The sequence below is a fragment of the Ahaetulla prasina genome, chromosome 2 (assembly GCF_028640845.1).
Source record: "Ahaetulla prasina isolate Xishuangbanna chromosome 2, ASM2864084v1, whole genome shotgun sequence".
Lineage (NCBI taxonomy): Eukaryota > Metazoa > Chordata > Lepidosauria > Squamata > Colubridae > Ahaetulla > Ahaetulla prasina.
In genome coordinates, this window is record NC_080540.1 from 150,880,416 (window position 1) to 150,894,851 (window position 14,436).

At 41.3% G+C, this 14,436-nt stretch overlaps 1 protein-coding gene across 15 annotated transcripts in view; it reads left to right on the forward strand.

The window, feature by feature from the left end:
- Positions 1–204: 204 nt before the first annotated feature.
- MMD (monocyte to macrophage differentiation associated) overlaps positions 205–14,436 on the forward strand; it is a 50,253-nt gene continuing 36,021 nt past the window's right edge. For 3 of the 15 annotated variants that reach the window (XM_058165699.1, XM_058165703.1, XM_058165706.1), the window contains exons 1-3: positions 205–470; positions 3,566–3,611; positions 4,453–4,529. Coding sequence is in view for 4 of the 15 variants with exons in the window: in XM_058165692.1 (XP_058021675.1) it covers positions 241–470 (230 nt within the window). In the remaining 11 variants the exon portion in view is untranslated. Of the gene's footprint in view, positions 471–3,565; positions 3,612–4,452; positions 4,530–9,549; positions 13,014–14,436 lie in introns of those variants that run through there. The other 12 variants (XM_058165700.1, XM_058165704.1, XM_058165692.1 and 9 more) reach the window with 7 other exon arrangements.

The following is a 14,436-nucleotide window of genomic DNA, read 5'->3' on the forward strand; positions in this document are numbered from 1 at the left end:
GAATTTGTTGTTGATTTTAAAGGTTTAATGCTATATAGAGGGGGACAGAAATGTCAATCAGCAATCACCTTTGCTCCCCAGGACACTTCTAACACAACTTTGTAAAGTTCTTTCTTAAATGCTCCAAGCTTTCTTTTCCCAGATAGATAATTACCTACCAGAAGAGTCACGTGGGTGTTACTCATCTCTTGCTTCACACTCTTATGGTGGGTGAACTAGTTCTTAAGCCTGCCAGTGTACATGTTTTCTTTTCACTCTTCTTTTTCAAGAGGACTAAAGAAGGTCAATCAATCTACTGCAGGCAGGAGAAGGCAAGGATTCCTACCTTCTAAAAGGTGTGACTTGGGAAGGACCCTGCCCTACAACCACCTTGCTCTTTGGTCCCGTGAGATGGCTGACTGCTCCTGTGACAGAAGAAGGAAAATCTGGGCTACCAAGGATCTATGTGAAAACACAGAAAAAGCGGAACAGTGAGTATTCTTGGGAGCACGGTAGCCTTTGTATGTAATATCTGGACCAGCATTTAAATAAGCACTCAAGCTGACTGCTGTTATGAAAAGTTGTCATCGTCTTATCTCCTTTCTTCTTATTCAGTGCCAGACTTGAAAATGCTTTGCCCGGTTTTTGTTTTCATTTGAGGAACGTGTGCGTGATGGCACATAGTCCTGCCCTGATGAAATGATTGTGGGAGCTGTGAATGTACCACCTCACTGAAGCTTTTGGGTGAAATGTGTAAATATCTACTACTGTCACCGGGCTTCCTACGGGAGCTTGGTTTCTGCTGGTACTAAACTCATTTAGAATTGCTGTGCAGCATTGGCTTATCACATAGGAATGTCTCTTTTCTTCTGGTCTTTCATCCTTGATCTTCCTTTCGTCAGGCTTGAGCAATACATTGGAAAGACTTTGCATTTACTACACAAAGTGAAGGCTGAAAAGTTAGCTATTGAAGGAACTGTAGATCCTTGCCTCTTGCCTCTTTTTATATAAATCTGTCCCTCCAAGGATATCCATTTTTTTTTTAAAAAGGACACATACATTTATAATCCAAAGTGACTGAGATACATTTGAAAATTAAAAAATTCTGGCAGGTAAACCTATACTTGATATACTATACTGCTGAATACTTGAAAAAAAAATTACTTTGTATTTTTTCCATCTTAAGATTTCCCAGGGGAAAATCATGATGGGAACAGCATGCCTTTTTAACGTTGGGATTATACTGGTTGTTTTCCTGTCCTTAGGCACAAAATTTAAGAGTTGTCACAAGGGGGAAAATGAGATATTTCTACTTACTTAATTTATATGCCTGCCTAACTCATGACTCTGGGCAACTAACCACAATTAAAAATTATATAGAAACACAAAGCCACATTTTAAAAAGTGCATAAATACCTCTGGTGGCTCAACAGACTAAGCAGTCTGTTATTAACACAGCTGCTTGCAATTACTGCAAGTTCAAGTCCCACCAGGCCCAAGGTTGACTCAGCCTTCCATCCTTTATAAGGTAGGTAAAATGAGGACCCAGATTGTTGGGGGCAATTAAGTTGACTTTGTATATAATATACAAATGGATGAAGACTATTGCTTAACACAATGTAAGACGCCCTGAGTCTTCGGAGAAGGGCAGGATATAAATTCAAAAAAAAAAGAAAAATACAACCAGCAGCCAATATTAAAAAATATAAATTAGCCCAACCCCTGCATGGGCTCTGCCATATCCAGATCCCCAAACCCAGTGACAAAACCCTGTCTTTAGGACCTTACAAAAAGCCAGCAGGGTCAGAACCAGTCTATTCTCTGGAGGAATAATGTTCCAAGGGGCAGGAGCCACCAGAAAAGACCGTCTTCCAAAGCTCCACCATGACAGGACCCAGAGCATGCTGATCTTACCAGATCTAATGAGACAGGTGGAATAGAATAGAATAGAATAGAATAGAATAGAATAGAATAGAATAGAATAGAATAGAATAGAATTCTTTATTGGCCAAGTGTGATTGGACACACAAGGAATTTGTCTTTGGTACATTATCAGGGAAGGCAGTCCCTCCAATAATTCCACCCATTGAACCTGGAAGCATACAGATAACCAGTGCAGCTCATGGAACAGAGGTATAACATGCACTGATCAAGGAACACACATACCTGCTTGTGCTACTGCAGTCTGTACCAACTGTAGCCTCCAGGTGATCTTCAAGGGCAACCCTATGTAAATCACATTCCAGTAGTCCATTCAGGAGGTGATTAGGAATGAGCCGGGTCATGGTCCAAGAACAAGTGCTTGTTGTCTAAGAACAGCTGGTACACACATTCCTTGAACAGGAGTCCAGAACGGCTCCCAAATTGTGCACAGGTTCTGTTTGGGATAATTCCACTCCATTCAAAATTAGTGAAGGAAACTTTCCAAAACCAGGGGGCCCTAATAATTAAAGCCATTGAGTCTTGCTAGGATTGAGCTGAAGCCTGTTGTTCGTCATACAGCCTCTGGTCACTGAGTCAGAACCTCCACATCATCATTTGGAAGGTCAAGGGTGGCGATATAAAAACTGGGTATCATTGGCCTACTGATGGCATGGTGCCACCACACACACACAGGGGCTTCATGTAGACATTAAGCAGGGAAAGACAGAGAACCAAGCCCCAAGGAACCCTGCAAAGGAGGAGCAGAGGGCTGGGATTCCCCACCATCAACACCAACTACAACCAGCCCAGGAAAAAGAAAGACAACTAGCCAACACAGTGCCACCCATTCTTCAGAGCCATTACAAAAGAATATCCACATCTGGATGTTATTGAAGGCCACCAAGAGGTCAAGAAGAGGAAGGAGGAATGCACCACCCCTCCTGCACTCACCAGATGTTACCCACAAGCACAAGCAATGCTGTTTTGGTCCCATATCCAAACCTGAAACCTGACTGTAATGTATCCGGATTACCTTCTTCTTCCAGAATTCTATGTAGCTATTGTATGACCACTTTCTCTACAACCTGCCTTAAAAAAATTATGGTTAGAAACTAGATAAAAATTGTCCAACAACAATAACTTCTTAAGAAGGGGGTGAATCACTGCCTGTAAGAATCACCTCCAGAGGATCTCCCCAAGCCTAGAATCCAACTTGGAACAAATCTGAAGGACTTTGCCTGACATATGCCCCCTACATTCCTCACAATTTTGTCTTATATATACCCATTTCACAGTGCTACTGTGTTTCCACAAAAATAAGACCCTGTCTTATATTTTTTTGAACCCCGAAATAAGTGCTTGGCCTTATTTTTGGGAGATCTTATTATTTTGGGGCACATGGAGCAAGATGGGGCTCCTCTTGCCATCTCACCTGATTTCTAGCTCTGCGTTTAAATATTTTCATGGAGGGCTTATTTTCGGGGGGAGGCTTATTTTAGCACATGCGCTCAAAAGCCCGATTGGTCTTATTATTAGGGGATGTCTTATTTTCGGGGGGGGAAGGGTATCCTTATTGTCTATTCCAAGAGCTTTTAAACAATTACGGTAGTTACAAATCTTGCATTTGTTAAAAAAATTTCAAAATATGTTTTCCTTTGTCAAGGCATGCTAACCATCAGATTGATCTCGTTGTCAGTTCTGTATGACAGGTAACATTGATTTGTTTTTAAATATTTCATCACTCAAAGATCTATTTCCCCTTTCACTGCCTATTACAAATCAGTTTTCCACGATGGCTAGAGTTTAGTTTCTTTAAAAGGAATTTTGTTAGATTTCAATTGCAAGCATATCCCATAAAATAATCTATTCTTAGTAGCCCCCACTCATGTGAAAAATAAAAGGTTTCCAATCAGAAATAAATAAAAAATGCATTTGCAATTTGCACTTGGGTATTTCTTTTTTAAAGAGCACTTTCTACATCATTGCTTTCAAAAATTTAAAAAATTAAAATAATGTTACATTTTTAAAAATGCCTTTTAGATGGTAATTTATTGCAAACAGTATACTCTTAAATTGTTCTCTCAAAGCTAAAAATGACTTGAACAAATTTGCCATGTTCACAAGATTTGATTCTATGGATCTTCCAAACACAATGGACACCATATCAGTTTGATGGAGGGGAAACCATACTACCATGTTTTGCTCACATTACTGAGTGATTGAAAAAAATATCCCAGCTATCCAATAGTTGGTATGAGTTTAGTGAGTTTCATACAATTTGATGAACCATTTGTAGACTTGTGTCTGTACCGTCCACATTATGACAGTAATGGGAAACAATAATTGTGTACTACTACATATATCCCTCAGGACAACTTGAAATTTATCAATAGAACCATTTGGGAAGACTACACAACTTAATTTAGGGGACTAAGAAAATATGAAAATGTGCCCAATGATGGGGTTGTCATCAGTCCAATAAATATATCAACAGTCCAATAAATATAGCAGTGATATTCTGGATCTGTGTTTCTTCTTCTTGAAATGTAGACTTTCAAGACTATCCCGACTCCTCTTTCATCAAGAGGAATTCTAAGGGTTCCCAGAAAGTTGTATGGAATTATCAGGTAAGTATGACTAACATTCCTGTTGAAGCTCTAATTACTCATAGATAGGCACTTTGCATAATTGTTCTCAGGCATCCATTCCCTTGTAAATAAAATAATTTAACAGAACATCTGGCAGATTGTTTTCTTTCACTTTGAGATCCAGGTTGGGTTTCATCAGGGTATTGAATAGTATGATTTCTCAGGCATCTGTTCCCTTGTAAATTAAACTTCTGGATCTGTTCCTCAAAGTCTCAAATCAAAAGTTTGAAAGTTTAGTATGCTGCTCAAAAGCCCCCTCCAAGTTTTCTAGGCATGCATCCACATATCTTAAATATAATTCTGGGAAAGGCATTCATCTAGGTGCATTGCATGATGACCAAGTATATGCAACTGGTCGTCTGTATATTTCAACCTTGCCCATTGTGATTTGTTATGTTAAATAACAGAGGATGGAATAGTTTAGTCTGGATTTTAAATTCCTCCTTGAAAGAGAGAGATACGCCAGCCTTTTAAAAAGAAGCAGAAATCATACTATTCAATGTGCTGATAAAACCCAATCTGGATCCCAAAGTGAAAAAAAACAACAATCTGCCAGATGTTAATATTTTTTTAATTAAGTTATTAAGCAAGTGGCTGTCACCCAAACTCCAGGAAACCTTGAGGAAAATTGATTTTCTAAAATCCATTTGACCTTAACATAAGGTCCAGTTTTAAGGTAGATACAGGTAATCCTTGACTTACAACCACAGTTGAGCCCAACATTACTGTTGCCAAGTGAGACAGTTAAGTGTGTTTTGTTCCATCTTATGATGTTTCTTGTCACAGTGAATCATTATAGCTATAAGAGAGTAACATGGCTATTAAGCCAATCGGAGTTCCCCATTGACTGCTTATCAGAAGGTTGTAAAAGGTTTATCACATGATCCCAAGACACTGCAAAGGTCATAAATATGAGTCAGTTGCCGAATGTCTGAATTTTGATCACATGACCGTGGGGATGCTGCAACAATCATAAGTGTGAAAAACAGCCATACGTCACTTTTTTTGGTGCCATTGTAATTTCTAATGGTAATAAATGAACTGATGTAAATCGAGAACTACTGCCATAGTTACCTGTATAAAGATCATTGCAATGTTGGTTGTTTGCATTCAGGTTTATTCACTTAATTCTACTGGGCATCAAATTTTAAACTTAGTATGAAAGGTACACAGCAAATTTAAAAATACAATAAACCCATCAACTGAGGTGTATTCCTAGCGCTAATAATCTATGTGAGAACTGATAATCTTGCAGTTATGATTATCTGAAATGATGTTAGAATTAGGTTTTACTCCTGAAGAAATATTTGAAAATATCTGGGGAAAGAAAAGTTGGGGCACTTGTTCGCCCCCAAAAAAGTGTCTGAAATTGACATAGTACATTTCAGTCCTTCTGTTAGAACATACACACACACAAAAGGAAAGTTTGCTATATGTACAAGAGCATTCTAGGCTTATCAGGATCATACAACAGCAGATTGGTTGATAGAACCAATGGATAGAAAAAAACATAGAACAGTTACAAAAAAATCCTTCTATTTAAGGAAAAAACCTTTGGATCCAAGTCAACATTTATTTTAAGCACTATAATTTATTGCAGTTTCTGTATCATTTCCCAAAATGATTCACCTTCAACAAAAAATGTGAGACATCTTCGTTCTGTTGAGCAGATAGGTTAAAAAAATGAAATCAGATTATTATTTTCAACTCACAAGGCCAGGCATCCTGCAAACAGGTACTGCAGGTTTTTAAATTTTATATTCTAGCTGCTCTTCGATGCTTTTCCTGCTTTTCTTTTTATAAGGCAATCTTTTGACTGTATGTTTGTATAGTTCTGTTCAAACCTACTGTTAATTATATTCATATTTTCAATAGATGAGAAATATGTAGCTCAGGGTTGAATTGTGCAGTCTTTGGTGATGTGTAAGTTGGTTGTTTGCCTGCAGATGTTTCATTACAGTGCTAGCAAGTGTGGGGTTTGCTCCCTATTTAGTATAGTTGCTTGCCCTGCCAGTGTTGATTGGGAATGTGGTTTCCTCCTTTGTAGTTCCTTAGTACATATTGTTTTCTGCTTGATTGTATCTCTGGTCTAGATCGTGGTTATATGGATGTTGGCTGCTGGGGAGGATGTGCTCTGGTCTTTTTGTCTCCTTCTTAGCTTTTGTCTCTTGAATGGTGTGTAAATTTGGTTCATTTCTGTGTCTCTATTGATGGTTGATTTTTTTAAATGCCAAACTTTTAGGAATACTCTAGCATTTTTGCATTTAGCTTGATCTAAGATGCTCAGTTTCCCAACTGAAACGATGATTGAGTCTGTCCACGTGTTGTGACAGTATGGAATTTTCATTGTGTCTTTGATTGCTAGTGGGTGTTTATGGATGTACTTTGCTAGTCTTCTGCCTATTTGTCCTACATAGTGGCTTTTACAGTCCTCATACTTTTTACCTCTTCTTGGGCTATAGCAGGGGTGTCAAACTCAAGGCCCACCGGCTGGATTTGGCCTACAAAATGCTTAGATCTGGCCTGCGGAGCCGCCCCGGAGATAGTGAAGGACTGGCCCAGGGTGCCTCTGCCGCCAAAAATGGAAGACCCTCCCCAGCTCTGTTTTCACTGGCAGAGGATTGCAGGAGGCTGTCCTGGCTGAAAACAGGACCCAGGGGGCGTGTGCACCCCCCCCCCAGCTCTGTTTTTGCAGGCAGAGAGCTAGCAAAACAAACTAAAAGCAAAACAAAAGGAGAAATGTTTCCCCTTTTGCATTTGAGCCTCCAAGAAGGGACAGAAGAGGAGAAAAGACAAAGAAAAAGATGGGAAGATGGGAAGAGAGCAAGGCAGGAAAAAGAACGAAAGAGGGGAAGGAAAAAGAAAAGGAGAGAGGGAAGGAGAGAGGGAAGTCCTACCTTAACACTTGGCCACCAGCAGACGGCAAAACGCCTCTGGAGGACAAGGGTTTGGTGCTTTCCCTGGTCTTGCCTTCCTCTGCTGAAGACAATGGATCCCCCCAGCGCCGCCGGGGCCACCAAAGGTTCCCCAGACACAAGTGATGTTGAGCTGGCCACACATACCCCAACCACTCCCACCCCACCCCACCCCCTCCAAGGTCAAACACAACCCTGATGCGGCCCTCAGTGAAATCAAGTGTGACACCCGTGGGTTACAGAGTCTTTTGGTTTGCTTAAGAAGCTTTGGAGGCTTTAGCTGGTTTTTGTACTATAGTGATGTTTTGGGGTAAAATGTAATAGTCTGTTCATTGTTTCTGAGATATTCTTGGTATATAGTACTGTTATCCTTTTCATAGCTTTTTTTTTTTGGTGTGTTATATTAGGTTCAGTGATCAGGTACTTTTTGATAAAGTTGCAGGGATATCATTCTGTTGGAAAATGTTATATATTAGCATTCTGGTATGTAAAATGTTGGCAGTCTTTTTTTTTTTTTGTTTGGTGTTCCTATTTGCTGCATCATTTCATCTGAATAATGTTGTTACATAGCTCCTCTGGTGGAAGGCTGAGTTGTTACTTTAGTAATGGAGCACTCGGTTAGTATGGATTTTCAATAGAATTGAGTTTCTAATGTGCCAAAATTTCCTGTTCAGATGACGCTATCTAGGAAGAGTAGTATATTTTCTTCTTCCCTCATGAATTTTATTCATTTGAAGATATTGTTGATTATTTCATGTATCTTCTCTAGTTATTCCTTTTTTATTATGATGGTGTTGTCTACATAACAAATCCATATTTTTCTGTGTATGTGGAGAAGTGCCAGTTTCTAGACGCTGCATAGTCTCTGCAGTGAGTCCCGAGAGTGCTGATCCCTTGGGCGTTCCTCTGATTTGTTGGTATATTTGCCCTTCAAACTGAAAATAGAATAAAATAATTTTTTATTGGCCAAGTGTGATTGGACACACAAGGAATTTGTCTTGGTGCATACGCTCTCAGTGTACATAAAAGAAAAGATACGTTCATCAAGGTATAACACTTACAACAATAATCGTGGGGTACAAATTTAACACTTAATGATACAACACTTAATGACAGTCATAGGGTACAAATAAATAATGAGGCAGAGGTTGATTCTAGGTATTTTGATATTAGTGCATTTGGCTAGGTTGGGCATATTGTGAATATGGCTACCATCTATTTTTTGCGCTAGTTCTAGATCTATGGATGTAGAGTGCTGTGACATTGAATGAAACCATAATTTTATCTTCTACTTTTAGGTCTTTAATTTTCTGGAGGTAGTGAGCAGTTGGTAGAATATTTGCTCCCTTCTGTGAGATGTCCACACTTTTTTTTCTTATTTTTTTGTGAGTTCTCTGGCTATGTGGTATGTTGGGGTTCCTGGTAATATGAGTGGATGAAAAAATTGTCAGGCTTGTGTATTTTTAGTATTCCTAAAAGCATGGGAGGATGGGTCCACTGTTTTTCATCCACTGCTTTTCTACCGTAACAGGTATGGTAAATTAAATTTACAGCACACAAATTACAGAAATTACAGAGTACGGCACAACATATTTCTGCAGCAGTTCAAACAGTAGCTGTTCCTTTTAATAGCAAGAAGCAGGTTCATACAAAATGATCATATACAGGACACCAGGGATCTGAGATATGAGTGAATGGTTCTACTTGTCTCCGACTTGTTCAATTTCAAATAGAAACACTGAGCCAAACTCTTTCTTCAGTATAACACTTTAGAGCAGGGGTCTCCAACCATGGCAACTTTAAGCCTGGAGGACTTCAACTCCCAGAATCCGCCAGCCAGCAAAGCTGGGTGGGGAATTCTGGGAGTTGAAGTCCTCCAGGCTTAAAGTTGCCATGGTTGGAGACCCCTGCTCTAAAGTGTTATACTGAAGAAAGAGTTGAACTGCGACTGTGAAAATACAGATGCAGGGCTATCCACTGGATGATGTTGTTGGGCTAGTCAGTCTCTCAGCCCAACTTTTTTTTTTAAATTTGTCACAACATTATATACAAGCACATGCAATGAAAGAAAACAATAGGACAGGAACGGTAGGCATTTTTGTGCACTTTTGCACGCCCCTTATAGTCCTCTTAGGAATGGGGTAAGGTCAATGGTAGACAGTTTTTGGTTAAAGCTTTTGGGAGTTTGAGAAGAGACCACAGAGTCAGGTAGTGTATTCCAAGCATTAACAACTCTGTTACAAAAGTCATATTTTCTGCAATCAAGATTGAAGCGGTTAACATTAAGTTTGAATCTATTGTTTGCTCTTGTATTATTGCGATTGAAGCTGAAGTAGTCTTTAACAGGAAGGACATTGCAATAGATGATTCTGTGTGTTAAACACAGGTCTTGTTGGAGTCGGCGGAGTTCTAAGTTTTCTAATCCCAGGATTTCAAGTCTGGAGGTATAAGGTATTTTGTTGTTTACAGAGGAGCGGAGAACTCTTCTTGTAAAATATTTCTGGACTCGTTCAATTGTATTAATGTCAGAGATGTGGCATGGGTTCCAGACAAGTGAGCTGTATTCAAGAATAGGTCTAGCAAATGTTTTAGAATAGAATAGAATAGAATAGAATAGAATAGAATAGAATAGAATAGAATAGAATAGAATAGAATAGAATAGGCCAATGTGATTGGACACACAAGGAAATTGTCTTGGTGCATATGCTCTCAGTGTACATAAAAGAAAAGATACCTTCAAGGTACAACATTTACAACACAAATGATGGTCAATATATCAATATAAATCATAAGGATTACCAGCAACAACGTTACAGTCATACAGTCATAAGTGGAAAAAGATTGGTGATGGAACGATGAGAAGATTAATAGGAGTGCAGATTTAGTAAATAATTTGAGTGTTGAGGGAATTATTTGTTTAGCAGAGTGATGGCCCTCGGGAAAAAACTGTTCTTGCGTCTAGTTGTTCTGGTGTGCAGTGCTCTATAGCGTCGTTTTGAGGGAAGGAATTGAAACAGTTTATGTCCAGGATATGAGGGATCTGTAAATATTTTCACGGCCCTCTTTTTGACTCTTACAGTATACAGGTCCTCAATAGAAGGCAGATTGGTAGCAATTATTTTTTCTGCAGTTCTAATTATCCTCTGAAGTCTGTGTCTTTCTTGTTGGGTTGCAGAACCGAACCAGACAGTTATAGAGGTGCAAATGACAGACTCAATAATTCCTCTGTATGCTCTGGTTAGTAGTGTAGAGTTTTTGGAAAAGAAGCTACGCAAAATTAGGTTTACAACTTTTAGAGCCTTTTTTGCTATGTAGTTGCAGTGGGCTTTGGCACTTAGATCATTTGATATGAAAACTCCGAGGTCTTTAACAGGGTGGGGGTCATCTGTAAGGTAATGTCCATCAAGCTTGTACTTAGTGTTTGGGTTCTTTTTTCCAATATGTAATACTGAGCATTTACTGGTTGAGATTTGAAGTTGCCACGTTTTAGACCATTCAGATACAAAGTCAAGGTCTTTTTGAAGGGTAGTTGTATCGTTGGTGGTGTTAAATAGTTTGACGTCGTCAGAAAAAAAGGATACAATCACTAGTAATAAGGTCACAGAGATCATTAATGTATAGTATGACGAGCGTTGGTCCAAGAACGCTGCCTTGGGGAATGCCATGCTTTACAGGAACAGGATTTGATAGTGCATTGCCAATTTTGACCACTTGTCTATTTGACAGGAAAGCTGTTATCCAGTTGTGGAGGGGTCCTAAGATGCCGTAAGATTTTAATTTTAGAAGTTCGTCATGTACAAGAGTCAAAAGCTTTACAGAAGTCAATGTAGATCGTATCTATTGTTTTGCCCTGATCAAGGTTTGTAGTCCATATTCTTTGCAGTGAAGAAATTGTAAGTTACATGATAATTTTTTCCTGAAACCAAATTGTTTATTAGAGAGTAGGTTGTTTGTTTCTAGGTGGAGGGTAATGGATTGGTTGATGATAGATTCCATTATTTTGAAGGTGACGCAGCATAGAGATATCGGTCTGTAATTTTCAACTAGGCTGGGGTCTCCTTTTTTGAAGACAGGGATGACCGTGGCTAGTGACCATAGTTTGAGAAGGGAACTGGTTGTGAAAGCTTTATCAAAGATTATGCTTAGGGGTTCTGCTATATTAATAGAACATTTTTTTAAGACGTAGGCACATAGTCCATCAGGTCCAATAGCTAGGGATGGTTTTAGTTTGTGTAGAGCTTTTTCAACATTATCTTCTGTGAAGTCTATATGTGTTAGATCGTTATACTCATAGTTGGTACGATTGTTGAATGTCGGGTATGAGCTATTACTGTTAACAAAGGCTGAGCCAAAGAATGTGTTGAAGAGGTTTGCTTTAACTGTTTCATCATTATTTTCTTTGCCGTTAGATTCTTTTAGCTCACAGGGTTAGAGTCGAGGAGGAGAATTTTGGAAGAGGACTTGGTAAGCACAATGTTTTGGAGGTCAGGCAAGTCATAAATGAAACAAAAGCAAAATTTCCCTAACCAAATGAGACCAGAACAACAGATCGTGGAGAGATGGCCATCTCCTTCACGGGTGGATCATTTAACTTTCAATGAAACATCCCTTCGTGTTTCTTTTTTTTAAAGCAAGCAGCTTCCTCTCTGGGAACGACCAGCCGAGTGCCTGCACCGACGGGGGGGGGGGATTTTGAAGCCCTCACAAATCGTTTTGCTATGAAAAGAAAGGGCGGCCCACAGCGGACGTGCCTCAGGCAAGCACGCTTTAAATCGTGCGCTTTTTTCGACGACCAGGCGGAGCCGGCTCGTTACCCCCTGCCGTAGGGTCTGGAGGGACCCGAGCAACACCACGCAGCCAGACCCTCCGGCAGCCATTTGCTAGGCCTCGGCGCCCTCCCTGTATCTGCCAGCGAGGGACTCTCCTTTCCAAAAGGTGGCGAAGCGGGAAAGATGAGTCGCTCCCGCAACCCGCGCCTCGCCTCCTTCCCCTCGACGCCGAGGGAAAAGTGAGCCTCGCGCGCCATCAGCGGGTCCCACGTCGCCCGGCTTCCCTGGGCTGAGGAGAGGGGCGGGGGGGGGGAAAGAGAGGCGAGGCCGCGCGCCCGCGCGCGCCTGCCGCGCGGCTCTTTGCCTCTCGCGCCCCTTCCCCGCCGGGCCGCCCCTCACGCGCTCCAGCCTATTGTTCTGCTTGCCGCCGCTTCCTTTCCCCACCCCCCATCGCTTTCCCCCCCACCCACTCGGAGGTGGGCGGGGTTTTCCCCGGCCTCCGACTGACACTTCGGAGGCGGGCCGGAGCCGGTTGAAAACGGGAGGCTGAAGCCGGCGGGACAGAATCGGCGGCGCTGTCGCCGTCGTTACTGTAGGAAGCTTCGGGCCTGCTGTGCGGCGCTTCGGCTGCCTCGGCGCGGGCTGGCAAGCCAATGAGGGCCCGGACTCCGGCCCTCGCTGCCTCAGGAGCTGCCGGGAGCCCCCCGTGCCGACCGCCGGCCCGAATAAGGGCGGGTCGACTGGCTCTCCATGCGGCGGCTCCAGGAGAAGTTCAGGAGGTGAGGCGCGGCGGAGGCGGCTTATCTGGGGCGGAGGGGACTCCGTTATATTAGGCTTGGCGGCGGTTCCTTCCTCTCTCTACCGTAGGAAGAAGGCAGATTCTCCCCCCCCTTTTTTTTTTTTTATGGGTGTGTTCGCCTTCGGATGCTTTTAAATGGGGGAGATTCTGCATTGTTCTCGTAGCCGGACCTTATTTTCCACCGTTCACCCCGTGTTCCACCTCGGGAATGGACACCTCTTAAAATACAACGGTCCTTTTTTAAAAATAATAATAATAAACCACACACGTGTCTTTCATCCTCCCTTCTCCAGTTGGCCGCATTCCGTGGAGTTAAGGTCCGAAACGTGGGCTTCGCTATCCCCCCCCCCCCGTTTCATGGCATGGCTTTGGGGGGGGAGGTTAATTTGCTATTTTTGGGTTGGGGGGAGAGAGAGAGAGAGAGAGAGAATATCAAGAGAAGCTTAATTTGAGTTGGCACAATAACCTGCTGCGGGGTAGTCGTGTCGAGGGGTCAAGTGAAAATAGATTCGGGGCGAGATTAATTAAAGCAGGACACAAATGATGTCGATGTGGCTCTGTGTGTGCTGTGTCTCTCATTCAGGCATAGGTGTAAAACCGTTGCCTCTTTTTCTAAAGACTGGAAACCTATAAAAGGGCTGTGGTCTTGACTTGTTGCCAGGAGGCTTTTTTCCCCCCCACACATACAAATGCTTATGGATTTAATCTCTAGCACTCAATTTTGAATGCCACCAAGGGTGTTTCTCTAAAGCAGTTCAATGTGCATATATATATATATCTCAGTACAGGTGGAATTTGGGAGTTACTGATGGATTTATAGCAGGAAGATGGGCAGATTATATATCTTCCTGCTATAAATCCATCAGTATTTCCATATATATCTCCATATATATATATATATATAGCTCCATATATGTTTTCTGAGGTTCCACTTTTACGCGGGAGAAAACCCGAATAACCAAAGACCTACATATTTCCATATATATATGTATATGTGTGTGTGTGTATATACATATACATACATGTAGGTCTTTGGTTGTTCGGGTTTTCTCCCGTGTAAAATTGGAAGTGTCTTGGCGACGTTTCGACGAAGTCTCATTCGTCATCTTCAGGCTTCAGCTTCGTGCTTCTGGGAGCAATGTGTGATCGCAGCTGTTTCTTCCTTTTAACTGCTAGTTATGTATATACATACATACATACATACATACATACATACATACATATATATATATATATTTGTTTTCTGAGGTTTTTGCGGGTGTTTGTATGTAGGTCTTTGGTTATTTGGGTTTTCTCCCGCGTAAAATTGGAACTGTCTTGGCGACGTTTCGATGAAGTCTCATTCATCATCTTCAGGCTGGTGTCTACTGCTTCGAAGCATATGTATGTCTATATGTATGTAT